The 17,064-nt window shown below is 38.1% G+C and overlaps 4 protein-coding genes and 1 non-coding gene across 6 annotated transcripts; 2 read left to right on the top strand and 3 right to left on the bottom strand.

Moving 5' to 3' along the window:
- The first annotated feature begins 120 nt into the window (after nt 1-120).
- On the top strand, nt 121-2,488 carry LOC108987935. The gene is made up of 2 exons (XM_018961012.2): nt 121-974; nt 1,360-2,488. Exons 1-2 carry the CDS (start codon nt 268-270, stop codon nt 2,078-2,080), a joined length of 1,428 nt encoding a protein of 475 aa, XP_018816557.1. The 5' UTR covers nt 121-267; the 3' UTR covers nt 2,081-2,488.
- Nucleotides 2,489-2,891: 403 nt separating this feature from the next.
- LOC108987955 (receptor protein kinase-like protein ZAR1) lies at nt 2,892-5,949 on the bottom strand. Its single transcript, XM_018961040.2, has 2 exons — nt 4,197-5,949; nt 2,892-3,973 (listed from the first exon to the last, which is right to left on the bottom strand). The coding sequence occupies exons 1-2, from the start codon at nt 5,662-5,664 to the stop codon at nt 3,291-3,293; spliced, it is 2,151 nt and encodes a 716-aa protein (XP_018816585.1). The 5' UTR covers nt 5,665-5,949; the 3' UTR covers nt 2,892-3,290.
- Nucleotides 5,950-9,591: 3,642 nt separating this feature from the next.
- Nucleotides 9,592-12,382, bottom strand: LOC108988225 (protein PLASTID MOVEMENT IMPAIRED 2). 2 transcript variants are annotated; one of them, XM_018961410.2, is made up of 3 exons: nt 12,201-12,382; nt 11,812-11,940; nt 9,592-11,703 (listed from the first exon to the last, which is right to left on the bottom strand). In XM_018961410.2, the coding sequence occupies exons 2-3, from the start codon at nt 11,932-11,934 to the stop codon at nt 9,880-9,882; spliced, it is 1,947 nt and encodes a 648-aa protein (XP_018816955.1). In that variant the 5' UTR covers nt 11,935-11,940; nt 12,201-12,382; the 3' UTR covers nt 9,592-9,879. The 2 variants fall into 2 exon arrangements, with proteins under 2 accessions (XP_018816955.1, XP_018816954.1); XM_018961409.2 differs by having other exon boundaries at nt 9,592-11,706; nt 12,201-12,381.
- A 3,108-nt stretch (nt 12,383-15,490) lies between these two features.
- Nucleotides 15,491-15,571, bottom strand: TRNAL-CAG. The gene has a single exon. It is a non-coding gene; the product is annotated as a tRNA-Leu (tRNA).
- Nucleotides 15,572-16,381: 810 nt separating this feature from the next.
- Nucleotides 16,382-16,834, top strand: LOC108988024 (non-specific lipid-transfer protein 2). The gene has a single exon (XM_018961116.2). The coding sequence runs from the start codon at nt 16,444-16,446 to the stop codon at nt 16,732-16,734; it is 291 nt and encodes a 96-aa protein (XP_018816661.1). The 5' UTR covers nt 16,382-16,443; the 3' UTR covers nt 16,735-16,834.
- Nucleotides 16,835-17,064: the final 230 nt, after the last annotated feature.

Below are 17,064 nucleotides of genomic sequence, written 5' to 3'. Positions count from 1 at the left end.
ACGTGGCTTCTTCCCACATCCCTGTGACCTGTCCGAGCCACCTGTTTCCCTAAACTCAGCACAACACACGACACAAAGTTCTATTTTCGACTTTATCCAATTACGTAAGAAAGTATCATCTTTGTCAAACCTCAACAGTCAACACCCTTCGTACTCTCTCTCTCTCTCTCTCGGCTCAGCCGCTTCGTTAGTTCCCCCTTCAAAGTTTCGAACCAAACTTTCAACTACTTACTTCTCCATCGAAAACCCTCGATCTCGATCTGCACCATGGACCCACCACCCATCACTACCACTGCCACAAAGCTCCGGCTAATGTGCAGCTATGGCGGTCACATAGTCCCACGGCTAAGCACCAACTCACTCTGCTACGCAGGCGGCGACACCAAGATCATCTCCGTCAACCCCCTCATCATCACCACGCTCTCCGCCCTCACCACCCTTCTCGCCTCTACACTCTCTGTCCCTTTCCCTTTCACTCTCAAGTACCTCCTCCCTCCCCACCACGACCTCTCCTCCCTCATCCCCCTCGCCTCCGACCCCGACCTTCTCTTCTTTCTACACCACCTCATCCGCCGCCTCTCCTCTTCCTCCCCCTCGTCCTCCTCATCTTCTACTATGTCCTCCCGCATCAGATTGTTTCTCTTCCCGCCCCCGGTCATTCATCATCCCAAGACCGAGGTTTGGTTCTCTGATGCGCTTAAGAGCGCCAAGATTATGCAGAAAGTGGTGGTAATGGGTAGGGAGGGTGATGGTGATGGACAGAGTGAGAGTTTCAGTGGTGGGGAGTTGAGTAATGGTGCTGCTTCGAATGCGGAGTCGATGGTCTTGGAGTCTTCTTCGTCTTTCGGGTCCGCTTCGTCTTCGGCTTCTTCGAGCAATTTGTCTTCGCTTAAGGCTCAGGCTGAGGATGCTCATGGCGGGGCTAATCTGCAAGATATCAAGGTTACATTGCTTTCTTCGGACTCGTTTGCAAGGTACAGGGACAGTTTCTGTCATATTGGGTTTTGCTCTGTTTACTAGACTCGTCCGATTCTTCTCGCTCACATCCAGTTTTCGTTTGCTTAGAAAATATGAGGAAGAGGAAAGGCAATGACTTTAATTTCAGACTAATCTGTTGTGTGTTTAGATAATATTCTTGAAATTCTCATTTTAGGAAAATCTCACTAGTCAGTACTAGGAAGGTCTCGCTTGTAAGAGGTTTTGACATTCATGTAAAAAATTCGACATTGTTGGTTCCTTCGTTTTCCTATACTTTCATTTTCCACAAAAAAGAATTTTTTAGAGGCAAAATGCTTTCTTGCTGGAAGAAATATGAAGTGGAGCTCTGACTCGAGTGATTGGTTGTCTAATTTTTCGCAGTGATAATAGTGTTACAAGTGCCATTTCTCACCCACAGGCTGCAACTTGCTTAGATCCAGTTGTTCAAGTTTCTTTCTTGGAGAAGGGTGTACCTTGTAAGCCCCCTGAACCAGAGGCTAAAGTCCCACCTGATTCTTTATCCCGTATCCATTCGGTTGCTGGGTGTCCATTATCTTTACAATCAAATCAACTTCAGCAAAAAGTGCAGTTTGTACAAGTGGGTGCCAACTACATACACCAAAACCCTACTGGCGTATTGCCAATTTCGCCTTGTTACCAGATTTATCCAGCCCAGTCGCAGCAGCAGTTCCATTATCAGCCCAATCAGCTTTTCCCTGTTTACTTCGTGCCTGTTGGACAGATGACGCCCGGTGATTTGCCTATGCAATTTGGTTTGGTTAACACTACGACTGCTTCCAATCAGCATCCTATTCATGCAAATGTTTCATTGATCAGTCCCCAAGTTGCTTACAATGACGCTACAGTAACTCCTGCCAAGCCTGATTTAGCCTCACAGGTCTACAGAAATGGCCATGACAATGTAGCCATGCCACTTGTGCAGAGTCATTATGATCAGCAACAGCTCATGGGCATTCCTGAGATGCATCACCAACATCAGCCTACTCCTATTCCTTCCAGGGAACCTCCTAATTTCAGGAATGAACTGGATGATGATCCTGCACGCATCCAAATATACAAATCTCAGCCTCCACCACCCTGAGTTCTTATTAAAAATCATGATTAAAGCCACAACAGGATCCGAGGCTTTTGCTTATTTGCGTAAAGACAACCTCAATCGAGAGATCAGACCCACGCAGCTTCTATGATTCTATTCGCTGGGAAGAAAGATTTTTGGTAGCAATCCTTTGGTCACTTTAAATTTTGAAAAGCTTGCCTACTAAAATTCTCATTTTGATATGGGTTTGTGTTCACTGTCTGGGATGAGAATTAAAATTTTGTTTTTGTTTTTGTTTGTTTACCCTTTTTTCTTTGCTTTCCACACCAATGTTATGTTATTCGTATTGTATATGATATAAAATCTTTCATATCAGGTTGTAGAACTACAAAGAATGGTTTTATGCTTGAGGTGAAGTTATAATACTATTCATATAAGGGCTTTCATTTGTACCGTTTGAAGTGCTTGTAGTTTAATTGCTCGTGTGTGGCGGCTATTGCTGGCATCCGCCTACTTGGAAGAAATTAGGTTATGTAATCTTAACATGATGCAATATGCAAAGTTGTTTGAAATCAAATTACTTACCATGTTTTAAGGCCCTGTGAAATGAGCCATCTCGGCTATGTCGTGCTTGAAACCATCCTTTTTCTATTAAGATGAAAAAGGAGAAAGGTACACACGGGAAAATTAAAAAGAAAACTGAGTGAATTGCTTTCATTTGGGCAATCTAGTGTCCTTGGCTTATGATTTGATTTTTTTTTCCCCGTTGTCCAACTTTATCGGTGAAATTAGTTGTTTGTAAAAGAGTGGATGCATTTAACGGTTAAGGGAGATTTCCGGGTGCTCCATATACAATCCCATTTTTTAAAATCTTACTTTTTAGAGTATTATGATGTTCTACTTGATGTGATTGCTTGTGTCTTGTATATAACCTTGTAAATCTTCTCTTAAAGAAAGGCCTATTTTTATATTGGTGGTTAACTTTTTTTTGGAAGCTGTTTTGTCTAGCTGCAGATATTGTTTGCTCTTTCTATTTTTGTCTACCTGTTTTGTCAGCCTTCTTAATGGCAACGATTACGCATACTTGAGGTAAGCAGGAAAAGAACTGTCAATTATTTCTACTGAAGTAAGAGAAACGGATGTTAGAAGTCCGATAAAGAAGGCAGTAGTTGCAGAATACATGTCCAGAAAAAGGTCTACCCGTGGAGACACAAAGTTTTCTGCCTGCAATTCATAAGGACAATGAACAAACATGCTATCCGGTATTGTCTCTCAATAAAGTGGATGAGGCTAATCTTTCCAAATTATCGCAAACGTACCTCATAGAAGGTCTCTTTTCAGGGCTCTTTTGAACGCAGGCTAGAGCAATTTTAACTATGGCTACTATCTCCTCCTCATTGTCTAAATCATGACCCATGAAGGGGTCCAAGACATGGGAGAGTGGCTTCCTATCCTCAATGCTGAGCTGAATCCATTGAACCAGATCCATTTCCAGGCAACCAATCTTCATCATTGGAAACTTTCCAGAAATCATCTCTAGTAAAATCACTCCAAATGAGTAGATATCCCACTTTTGTGATGGCTTGGTGAGTCTAGACGCTTCAGGAGCTTGATAGCTAGACCTTGCTGTTACTGTCGGACTTGTTGGCTGAAATTCGTACGGAGAACTGCTTTGTGGTGTTCCTGTTCCATTACTCATTTGTTCCAATTCATATGTTTGGGATTCTCCGTCTATATTAGTGAGTAGGCGAAGTCCGAAGTCTGAGATATGGGGTTCCATCATCTGCCCAAGTAGTATGTTGCTAGGCCTCAAGTTTCCATGAACATACCTTTTGGGACTGAATTCATGAAGATAAGCCAAACCTCTCGCTATTCCTTTCATGATTCTTAATCGAAAAGGCCATGAGAGTGGTTTGAAGGGCACTATTCCAGCTTTTCCTGGTGCCAGAAGATTAGAACAAAAATGTGAAAAACAAAACACATACGGAGTACTTTACAGGAATTTCAAACTGGAGAAAACCAAAAGGTGAAAAAAGAAAAAAATGACCCTTATGCAGCTTTGTATTAATTAGTTCGTGCATGTGTTTGGAAGCATTGAAAGAGGGGGAAAGGAAAACAGAGAACATTTAAAGAAGAAAGGTTGATGTGATTAAAGTTTTACCATGAATTACAGTGGCGAGGTCACCATTGGGTATATAATCATAGATGAGCAGCTTCTCGTCGACAGACCAGCAATAAGCTCGAAGAGCCACGATATTGGGATGTCTGACTTTTCCAATTGCTTCCACTTCAGATTGGAACTCCCTAAACCTCTGAGAGCCTCCATCTTCTCCCAATCTTCTCACTGCTAGGGCAAGCCCATTTTCAAGAACAACTTTATACACAATCCCAGTTCCACTCCTACCCAATAGAAAAGCCGACGCTTTCAGAAGTTGGTCTAAATTAAAACTAGGCTGCTGTTCCAGATGCACAAACTTGTACTGCTCAATGTTTTCTGATAAGGTCTCTGGGTCTTGTTTTGCAAAGCAGAAAAACTCTTTTCTAACCATCAATGCTTTCTCAAAACTGCAGCCACCAACACGTACGCCACCTTGACCGGCAGAAGTTCTTCTGCACCGATAGGAGACCAGCAACCAAACAAGGCAGATTCCCGCTACACTGGCAATAATTGAGATCAAAATTGCACGAGTTGAATATTTGTCTTTGCCTTCGTCATTCTTGCCAGACCTACCACCTGGATTTTGAGAAGGGTAGGGTAATATAGATTGAAAATCAGGAATTCTTGGAGAACATGGAATCTTTAATGGTGTTCCACAGAGCAAAGAGTTGCCAATGAAAGCTGTTGGTCCTACATTCGACAGAGCACCGATTTGTGGGATTGGTCCACTAAGATTGTTGTAACTAAGATCAATATATACTCTCGGAGGTAGGCTCCCCAGGCTTGCTGGGATAGGACCATTAAGAAAATTGTGTGACAGATCGAGTGTTCCTTCTAAGCTTGACAAATTGCCCATGGTGCTAGGAATGGGTCCGCTGAGTTTGTTGAAGGAAAGATTGACACTCTGAAGAGTTATCAAACTATTTCCAAATTCATCTGGAACAGAGCCAGTTAAACTGTTTTGACCCAGGACAAGCTTCTTTAATCTCCTGCACTGAACTAGAGATGAAGGAATGGAACCATTGAAGGAGTTCTGCGAAAGGTCTAATGTTTTTAGGTTCCTAAGCTTCCCTATCTCTCGAGGAATAGGCCCGGATAATGAATTTCCTGAAAGGACCAAGCTTTTTAGCTCTACGGCATCAAATAACTCGGCTGGCAAACTTCCATAGATCTTGTTGTTCCGAAGATTAACACGGCGAAGTGAAGTTAGCTTTCCAAGGGAGGCGGGAATAAACCCCACGAGTTTCCTATTTGGAATGGTGAGAGAGACAACCCTTTCTTCTCTGCATGTAACTCCATTCCATGAACAAGGACTTTCGTCGTAAGAGTTCCAGTTATACAGATGGCTATTTGAGTTGTTTTCTAACGATTGTTTGAATGATAAAAGAGCAGAACCTTCATCATTTAGTGAACCTACAATAGCAAAAAAGTTGCACATGAGGAAAGACAAGCAAATCGCTTGTAAATCCATCTTCTGGAAAAGCGACTCTCGGAGGGAATGCAGAGAAGAAATATGGGTTTGCTGGGAAAACTAATGTGCTGGGAATCGATACATGTGACTAAAAGGACTCAGATTTAATGCACAGACTGACAGAGAATGTGCAGAGTAATACAAACAAGTAGCCGTTTGTTTGCAACGGCAGTGACTAGAAAAATAAGTAATGAAGAGTGAGACATATTCATGAGGACAAAACGTGGAAAAGGCCTGAAGTTAGGTCCGAAGAGTAATGATATTCACACAATATATTTCATAATGTTGTAAAATAAGGATATTTTAATGAAATAATATTACTTTTACAAGTTAGTTTACAAAAATAACATTCCTTTTAAAACTTTGTTATGTAAAATTTTATGAAAAATTATGTGTGTTTATCATTTATCTTTCCCGAGTCCCAAACACTTGAATTTTATCATGATTTTCTATAATTATAATTTTATAGCTTTCTTTTTGGTCCGAGGATTAGTATCTATTAGCAGTCATTAGTTTTGCTAGGAATACTCCAAGTCCAAATTAAATGCCAAAAGACATAGAAGTATATAAACATTAATTAATGACGTCACACACCCTTCCAACAAAGGCAAAATCGAGCGTGACATAGCTATTCATAATAATTAGTTGACGTAGCAAATGCTTTATAATTATGTCAAAATTCAAGTTTCATGTTTCATAATTTGTAATGATTTTCCAGCTTTAATGACTTACAAATTTGCTTTTTTTTTTTTTTATGTACTTATTCCCCGAGTTCATGGGCTGTCAATGTATTCGATCAAGCCAGCAAACGAGACTCATGAAGAGTCCCTTTTCGCTTTCTCTTGCAGACAGAGTTGTCATGGGGGTGGGTTGGCATATTGAGGGTCATGTTTTTCTTAAAGTTGCAGTCTGTTTTGGCGTGATTGGAGGCGATGCTTGGTGCTCACACCGGCACAAATGCAGCAGCTGAATAATGTTCATAAAAACTTTGGTAGGATTGCTTTGACTGCTGCTTCTGCCTCATACACTCTTTCCATGACAATGATCGAAACGAAATGGACTTCCTCAAAGACTTACGACTTCACTTTGTCGATCCCCCGTCAGTGGTGGCGCCAATAACGCGGCATGTTATTTGGCCCAAAGTACGTCATGATGAAGTATGAACCAGTACTCTTTTTCTAAAGTGCTTGTCATTCATGAGAGTGGGATCTCTTGTACATTTACAGGGATGGTCTAAATTAGAAAAGAGATACACTACATTTGTTCAATAAATATTATTACTTTATTGTCTATCTTTCTCTCAATTTAAATTTAAAAACTTAACAGATCTTGAGTTTTACGTAGTTAGACTAGGATTTGAATCTCTACTGATTGAATTTCAGGACTTAAAAGTGAAAGAGAGATAGATATTTAAAAGTAGGTCTCGAAATATTTATTGAATATTTATGCTATGAGACTCATTTTTATGTATCTATCTCTTTTATTGTAGGCTCCAACTCTAGATTAAGGGCTTGTTTGGAAAGTGAATCTCATCTCATAATTTCATTCATAAATATCACTCAAACATAAATATTTTTTAATTTCAAATCTTTTTGATTACTCAATTATTATAATTTTTCCAAACTTTCAAAAAAAAAATACAAAAAATAATATAATTTTTTCAAATTTTAAAACAAAATTATATTATAATAATATTTTAATTTTATAATATTTTTATTTAAATTTTCCTCTCTCATTTTTTAAAATATAATAAAACATCTTAATTCAAATTATTTTATTATTATTATAAACTGTTTCACAATTATACATAAACTTGTCATCACATCACATTTGTCGGTAACTAATCTCGATGGCCCATTCCATGGGACCAATTACTTACTGCTGCTCTAATTCTCAATACAATGGGTCCGTCCTTGCAGAGGCGATGCTACTACTACTACGTGCCATTCCGTGGTTTTGGGCTTTTATTTTATTTTATTTTATTTGGGGGCTTCGGCTTATTTAACTGCAAGGAACATAAATTGCTCCTGGAATTCGGTATTCACGAAAGCAAAATAGAGGAAAGCATGTAAATTAGAATGGCAGGAGATGCATCTCTGCTGCTTATATTAATAGGTGTGGCAATTCTAGTTCGTGTAGTGTAAAGTTATGGACATTCGACTATATAGTTCAATCTAAACCTGACACGTTAAGTTAAACGTGTCAGATCTTTAAACTCTAACACGATCCATTTAAATAATTTATTATGTTGTGTCATCCGTTTTGACCTGTTTAATAATTAATTAGAAATTGATCAATATGATATGACTTATATCAACTCATTTTATGTAAATGGATTGAACTAATCTGCATAATCTATTTGACCTGATTAATATAATTTCATATAAAAGTTAAAATATACATTTATTAGTAGTCACAATATCTATAAAAAAAAAAATCAATTAGACTATCAATTAATAAAAATATCGATATTTTTCAAATTCTAAGTTATAATAAAAAAAATATTACAATCTCGATATTAACAAATATGAGTATAGATTCTGAATTATAATTTCAACAACAAAAATATCAGTATATTAAAAAATACTAATATTACAATCTAACAATAATTAAATTATGATTGTGAATAAAAATCTGAACAAATCATAATGGGTTGGTTTCGCATTAAGTGAATTTACTCATTAATTATCAGTTTATAAATCATACCTTAATTGGCTAATCCGTTATAATCCGAATCCGTTAAATACATTCTCGTTAATTTTGTATCTAATAGACCTTTGGGAACCAGATCCCTCAATTGGGAAAGTAAGTAAGGACTTTAAATATGAGCTGTGCTATGCATCAGCCGGAAGCCGCAGCACATCACATGTATTTTTTTTTTTTTTCACTCAATGCATTGAGTATGCGGCAGCTGCAACGTACAGTAGGTTGATATTTATATTTTCTCTTTAAATATCTCTTACGGTAACTTACAATTAGCAGTTTACGGATCCAAGGTAAATGAGTAAATGAATATAAAAGCAAATGGCTTTCGTTTTCTTGAGGTTCTGATCGTTGTTCAACTTGGACTTTAATACTTGATACCGACTTGTAATATATCTCAAGCATTTGTTCATACTAAGATTGTGTGTGGCTTAAGAGTTGCCATGAATCAGCTGTTCTGAGGTTGTTCTTCGTCTTAGGGTCGCCTTCAGGAGTGACCTGTTCCGATCGGAACCCCTGATGAGCAACTTTGTCAAATTCCAGATATTCTGCTGGAACGAATTTACTGGAAGGTAAAAAATGGGTACTGCAAAATTATTTTGATGATTACTGTTTTTGTTTTTTTGTTCCCGCTTCCCCCTCAACAGCTTGAAGGTCCTCCCTCCCTTTTGGATTAGGATTTTTTACAATTTTATGCTTCAGACATTTCTATAAACTTCGAGGAGAGAGATAAAACATTTTATTTGATGATTACTGGTTAAGCTTCATAACTTCGGCAGAAACTTGAGGCCATTCTCAATGTAATTGTGATTACACGCTTCTGCATACTTCATCGATCCTTTTGGCTGCCCATAATTTGGAAAATGAAAAACTTGCCACAGCTAAGAAATTAAAGCATAGCAGAATTGTTTGGTGGGTGAAAGGGTTCGTCTCCTCCATCTTCTGTTCTTGAGTTTCCACCCATCTCTTGCATATGATGTACTGAGATGATTACTTTCTTCCATGCTATCTCTCTCATCCTTGAATATTGTTGAGTTCATTATCATTTCTGGGCCATTTATTTAAAACAAAAACACTGAAAATCAATAAGGTAATTGGGATAACATGTGGCTTTTGAGTTTTGACCGAGTAGTCTAGACCATGCCAGAAGAGAAATTCCACCACTGCGTGCCCAATGTATTGTTGTATACACAAATCATGAAGATCAATAGCCAGACCATATCAGAAACCAGAATTGTAAGGTAACTTCATTATCAAGATCAATAGCCACAAAACTAAAAATTGCGACGCTTAGACGTCTCACACTAACGAGGAGTTCCTCTTCATTGAAGTAAAAAAAAAATGAAACACTGAAGAGGTTCACTTATTCTGAAGACATCGTCAATTGCCTTTTATCTCCTACTACTAAAATTATGTCAAAGTTCAACTTTTCTTTTCCTCTGTGGATTGGAATCACTTGCCTTAGGAGCTTCTGGGAACAGGTGCAGATAGGCCTAAAAAATCAAAGGCAGTTTACCGATCGTTGTCATTTTTTTTGCCACTAAAAAGCTTGGCGAGATTGGGCATCACCTTCTTTTTCTTCTTAATAGTGAATGAATTAATATGCCGTGCTCCTGGCGAGGCAGACTTTCGAGCTGCTGGTGAGTCTGACTTTCGAGCTGCTGGTGAAGCAGACATTCGAAACTTAGCTCGCCTGGATGGAGTCAAGTTGCCATTAATTCTTAAAGATTTTCTATGAGATGCAAGTTGAAAGTTTTCAGCTTCTGAATTTTCTGCGTTCTTCTCACGTTTCTGTCTCCAGTTCTGTAATCCTCCCTCAACCATTCGCTTTGAAGAAAGTGATGTATTTGCTCTGTAGGCCACTCGTTCTTCCATCACCCTCGTCTCTCTGATCTCTTTCTCAGCCAATTCCGACTTCATCAACATTTCCTTCTCACTGGCCTTTAGAGCTTCAATCCAAGCATGAGCTGCTGCAACCTTCTTATCTGCAATTTCTTGAGCCCCACCTGCACGCCCATTCAAATACTCATATTCAAACTTTGAAATGGTAATCTTGGAACTATGCCGAGATGTTGAAGCCCTGCTTCTCATTGTATTCTCAATAAGTGTTTTTAGCCTCTCTAGAGCGAAAGCTTCTGATGATTTGACAACCTCAAGCTCTTGCATAGCAACCTGTAATCTCTCTTCGGTTAAGTCTATATGAGACTCGGTTTTTAAAACGTCTTCTCTCATGGCTGCAGTTTCTGCTGTGATAAGCTCCTTCTCTCTCTCTGCAACCTCTGCTTCTGTCTTAAGTTGTTCAAGAGTGAGTAATAGATTAGACACAATTGAGCTAGCCTTTTCCTCGGCTGCAGATACAGCTTCCAACTTGGACTTCGCTCTGAGCAGCTTGGAATTGAGATTCTGAACGGTTAAATCAGACTTCTCTTCTATTTTCTTGAAACGAGCCGTCTCTTCCTTGACATGCTTTAGCTCATTTCTTATGACATCCATGGAAGCCATAAACTGAAATCCCTCTTCTCTGACCAAAGCTAATTCATTTTTTGCTGCCTCTAATTCTTCCTTGACTGACTCCAATGAAGGTGAAGCTCCCAATTCTTCTTCTTTTCGGAAACTGCCACGATTCAAGCTATCATTTCTCTGAACCTTTTTGTCTATTTCCTTCACCAGCTTTAGTTCATTTTGCAACATACCAACATCAGACAGCGTGATGGCCAATTTGGTTTCGAGCTCTTTTGATTGGTCGATATCGTCAGTAATGTCCTTCACCTTCTGCTTGGTTGTCTCCATTGCTGCGAAGAATTCAGTGGCTTCCTTTTTTCTCTGAGCTTCAATCTCTCCATGTTCTTTCAAAGCCTCAATCCTCGCCACCTCAACAAGCACTTGCTCTTCATTGGATTCCTCAATTTCCTTCCTAAGGGTTCGAACGGACTTTGAATAAGAAAACATTTTGGAAGTCGAGGCTTTTACTTCCATCTCCGCCCTCGATTTCTGTTCCAAGACATGATCCATGTCAAGCTTAAGCTTACTCAATTCCTGTTTCACAAATTCCAATTCTCTCATCACTTCTGCATACCGGTCACTCTCAATGTCCCCAATTGTCACTGTCCGTGCATCACGCCTTCTCGATTTCTTTAGCATCTCAATGTCTCGCACCTTCGCCTTTGCCTTCAAATTCGACTTCTCGATTAACGAAGACATATCTTTCACCGTTTTCTTTGCATTAGAGAGATCAGATTCTGCTTGGGCTCTTGCTGACTCAGCATCCCTTTTGCTGTCTTCGTATTGAACAATTTCCCTTCGTGCCAGATGGAGTTCCCTGGCTCTTGAAGAGGACTTCTTAAGAATTCAAAAGACCGATACATATGAGGGAACACAAATGGTTGAAATTGAAAGGCAAATGGAAATGCTGAAATGGGGTTGAGACAGTTCTTTAGAATATACCTCTAAGAAATCCATCTGGGCTTTCTTGAGTTGAGGAGCACCTTCAAGAACCCTATCTCCATACAAATTAATGGCTGCTTTAACTGTCCCAGTTCTTCTATTACCAAACTCTGCTCTATCCATTTGTGCCTGTGCAACACCCAAGTGAGGAAATTATATGCACTTGCTCACTCTAGAAAGCTTTAGCTCAAAGTTCAATCCAAATTGGTACAAACCAAATTCTGGGTTTATTTGTAGCTAACAAAAGTATAGTAAAGTTTGGGATATTTTACAATCAAATGCGGGCCTCAACATGAGAAACTCCCTCTTGTTCAAATTTTGGAAGGATATTCATTGAAGAACGTATGGAAACAGAGTATGAGATTGATAAAATATGCAGAAATGCTTACCTGAGAGTGTCTTTGGCTCTATCCGATGTTCTTTTTGTAAAACGGAGGTTGTATCAAGTTACAGAGGACATGTGAAGTTTCAGCAGGAAATCCCAAGAAGAAGGAATAAAAAAGATAAAACGGCAAAGCAGAGTGAATACAAATGATTGGCTGAGATTGGTTGGAAACTTGGAACTATCGCCACCAAGCCTAAGATTTTTCCCGTTTCGCTATTAAAAAGAAATTGTTCTGAAGTATATTTTTGTTTGGACTTTATTTTGGCCGGACAGCAAAATGAAAAAACAAAAAACCAGACAATTGTTTTTTGTTCGGAGATTCTAAAGTAAAGGAAACTTTTCCATTTCGAAGTGAGACCGGATACATTTAAAAAAGAAAAAGAAAATGTTAATACATCCGAGTTTTAATACATCCGAAAAAGGGCCAGCACGACATTTTAAGATTTTTATACTAATTCTTAATGTTAATGACGTGTTTCCACACGTCGCTTATCAGTATTATTTACATTCGATTTGGTCCAATTCAGTTCGGTCTGAAAAATCTCTGGACCGTGGACCGGACTAAATGAACTCAGTCTTATAAAATTCAGACCGAGACCGATCAGGACCAGCCTCGGTCCGATCTGGTCTGGTCTGAATTAGTCGATCCGGTCGGTTTTTTCAATCCGGACCGCCCGATGCTCATCCCTACTTATCGGACTCAATCACCTGCAATACAAGAAAAGTGGGAGGGCTTAGGTTGATGAAACACCTCTGATGCCTAAGTCAATTTCTTACTCTCTAGAGAAAATTTTGACCTGGAAATCGGCTTTTATACCACCTGCTGAGGTGATCCTTTGTACCCCATATCAAAGGTGTCTGTCTTTTATATGGGACCTCATGTTGTCACTTTTAATATGGCGTAACCTTCTCGGGTCACATTCTTGTAGTAGGTTGGTGAGTATAGCCACCTTCCGCATGTCCTGTTAGGGATAGTTTGATAGGAGTAGTATCGCACACACTGTCAGGACAAGGTGCCTCACCGTGATCTCTATTTGTGCTTAGTGGCAGTCCTTAAGGGCGGCGTGGCCTTATCATTACATGCGTGTGCAAGGCAGTGCTAGCTATGTCAGTGTCCTTTCGCTCAACGTCTACTTCCTTCACGCATGGGCCCTGTGCTTCTTCTCCTTTCTCTAATTAGTGGGCCGATTCCACTTGGTCGCTGGGCCTCTAGATAAGCTAGGCCCCAACCGGGTGTAAACATTCCTTCGACGTAACATTTGTAATTTTTTTTTTTTTTATGGTTTCGTATGTGACATAGATTTAGGAGAATTACATGAAAAGATTAACAGTTATCCAAACTAAAAAAACAACTAATTTTCCCGTGCAAAGCTAGATATCGTTTACATTTTCTTCAGCATTCTTTGTAATATCTTTTGAATAGTAAAATGAAATGATACGTAAATAATAGTGAAATAGTTTATGAATAATAATAAAATAATTTGAGTTAAGATTTTTATAAGATTTTGAAAAAAAATATTAAAAAAAAGTTAATAAAAATATTATAAAGTTAAAATATTATTATAATATAATTTTTATTTTAAGATTTAAAAAAATAAATTTTATATATATTTTATTTAATAGTTTAAAAAAATTATAATGATTAAATAATAATTAGATAAAAAATTAAAATTAAAAAATAACGAGAGCCTGGCTTAATTGTAAGAGTACAACTTAAATGGAAAAGACAAACTGTACAAGGACAGTTTTTTTTGGTCGAAAAAGGGACACATTCGTCGAGAAGTGAATGAGATGCAGATCACTTGCCACGTGTTTGCGGGCAAACCACACCAGCAAGAGCAGAGAAAAGAACCGTGAATTTACATTCGGAAGATCGATGGACGGTAGCTATTTAAAATAAGATTTTTTTTGGGGGCATTCATAGTTTTTTCGGATTGAATAATGCTATTTTGCCGTATCGAACTTTCTGGTGATGGCATCTGATTTATTGAAAAAATTAAAAATATAAACACAAAGAATATAGATAGTTTTTTTCGTATTTCTAAACATCTTTTTTATTTGAATAAATTTTTTTATATTTTATATTTTAATAAATTATATGACACTACGTCAAAAAAAGTCATGATCCATTTGACAATATGCATGCAACTAAAACAGAGAATTTGTATGGACTCATGTAGGACAACTGGGCATTGAGTTCTATTGACACCTTTGAATTGTTGAGTAATTTATAAATGTGTATGATCTCGAATACCTTCTTAATTTTCTTGTTGCAGATCTTCCGGCTGGCAACCAGTTTAGAGACTTTCCTCCCACCTGCTTTTCAGAACTTTTTAAAAGATTCGAATACTATATAGAATTTAGATTAATTCTGGTGGCTAATTTTAATAAATAATCAAAATAGAAAATACAAGAGTCAGTCCAAAATATTGAGAAAATAACTCTATTCTCAATTGAAAATTATTAAAAACAAGAATCGTCCAACAAAATAGTAAAATCTCAATAAACACACAAAAAATAAATACATAATTAAAGAATAAATCTACCAAAAATCTGGCAAAAATAGATTCAAAATTAATTCCTAACTGAGAAATAAAATATTATTATAAAAGGTAAAAAATATCTAAAATTGAGGATTTGAGAGAAAAACATATGATTTTGGGCTAAAAAACAATGCACACCTAGCATAGCTTCGTAACTATGGTGTGTGCGCCGAAAAGAGCTTTCCGAATAGGGATTATATGCGCAAATCTAATATCCGTAACCAAAGTTTTGGTTAAAATACCGACAAGTGCTCAAAATTATCTCAAATCAAGGGAAAATCATTGTTTCTACTGTCCTTGCACTGATCTACCATCTAGAGGTAGTTCAGCACCATCAATATGCAATTTGATAGTTCAACATTATCTTATTCGAATCTTCTTACATCAATAAGGAAGAAAAGATTAGATGGAACTTTTGAGACAATATAAGAGTACACATTGGTGAGTAGTTTCTTTGGAGAAGGTGCGTTGTTGGGCAAGAAAGAAAGTTAAGAGCCATCAAAAGAGCTGGCAAAGTCCCCGATAAGCCAGTGCATGCCACCACCACAAGCTAGCAGAGGACACTAGATTCGGTCGTATCAGTGTTGATTTTATTATAATCTTTCGTTTTGAAAGATTGATACATTCTCAAAACTTCTCTCTTGGAAAAAAAAAAAAAAAAGTATGCAAAACAATATAAGAAAGATTAGGTTAGTTGAATAAAATTGTTTTCTTTATTATGTATAAGCTGAGAAATATTAAAACATGACAATGTCAAGAATGGGATTCGAACCCATGCCCTTTCGGACCAGTACCTGAAACTGGCGCCTTAGACCAACTCGGCCATCTTGACACATGTGAAGGATTTATCCCTGTTAATCCTTATGATCTACTAGCTAGGTTTGGAGTTTACTAGGTTTCAAACTTTCACGCTCTCATATCCTTCAAGTGAAGAGAACCAAGCAATTAATTAGACTGATCTCAAATTGACAAGTACTGATCATGAAATTTTATAGTGAAAACCTAAGTGGGGTTGGCAATCAATATTAATTGATTATGATCGTATTCAATGCTGGCACCCGCAGCTAGTGATCAAAGAGAGATCTAGTGGCGCTGATTGTTTGTTACCTAAATGGAAAACGACACAAGTCTGGGTAAAACTAAAACATTCAAACCAAATGACAATGAAGATGGAACATGATTTTGATGTACCATTGCAGTGCTTCGACTTTACAGTGTTTTTCTTTGTCTCTTTTCGTCTTACCTTAGTCGAGTTTTGTTGTGAAAACTCTTGACTAATATCTTGTGGTACCGTTTCGTTCGCATGCAATTAATTTGTCCTGAACAGCATGAGTATTAACGGTCCTGAGTTATGAATTATATTGGGTACTCTAATTTGCAATTTGTCTTAAAACTTTGTCTACGTACTGCTATTTGTGATATCTTGGACGTAACATGCGCCTAACATCGTTAATAAGACAGTCCATCAACCCTATCACATCAATCGTAAAAAAAAAAGTTGGTGAGTGATCATCTACCACAGGTCCACATTTATTATATATATTATTGCATTATACACGTGTCACCTTCTGATGAACCTTCTCCAATCGAAGCGGTGGATGAATGATCCTATAAAATGATTTGTGCGGGAAGCCATGGCAAGCAGAATATTATTATTGTCTCCCTAGCTATCTATTTCATACCAGTACTGTTACAAAATCGAAGATGAAGAAGGTGTGTTGTGTTCTACTTTGTGTTGTGGTGGCGGTGGCAGTGCTACTGTCTGAAGCACCACTCGTGGCGGAGGCGGTGACATGCAATTACACGGAATTGAGCCCATGCCTAGCGGCCATCGTGTCCCCGGCAAAGCCGTCTGCTACTTGTTGCCAGAAGCTGAGGGAACAGAAGCCATGCCTTTGCGTGTACTACAAAAATCCAAACCTCAAGCAGTATATTAACTCTCCTGGTGCCAAAAAGGTTGCTAGCAGTTGCGGTGTTTCCCTCCCCAAGTGTTAGCTTAAAAATTTTATGGGCTATATATGCAGCGAATGTGGTAAAATAATTATTATATGTAATGAATAATTCGATAGAATAAAGTTAATCTTTATTGTGGACATGTTTCTTTCTCTCTTTCTCAAGACACATCTCGAAACTGATACTTACGAAAATTTACTAGATGTTGAGATTGTCCCACATCGATTGTGGAAGGGACTGGTGATAATTAGTTTATAAGTATGAAGGAAAACCTCACCTCTTAAGCTAACTTTTAAGGTTGAGAGAGGTTTAAGATCTCCTTACACTGGTATTAGAGCCCAGATTTATCAATAGTCTCAAACCCAACAGTCC

The sequence above is a fragment of the Juglans regia genome, chromosome 1 (genome assembly GCF_001411555.2).
Source record: "Juglans regia cultivar Chandler chromosome 1, Walnut 2.0, whole genome shotgun sequence".
In the NCBI taxonomy this organism is placed as follows: Eukaryota; Viridiplantae; Streptophyta; class Magnoliopsida; order Fagales; family Juglandaceae; genus Juglans; species Juglans regia.
This window is presented reverse-complemented; position numbering and strand designations above follow the sequence as displayed.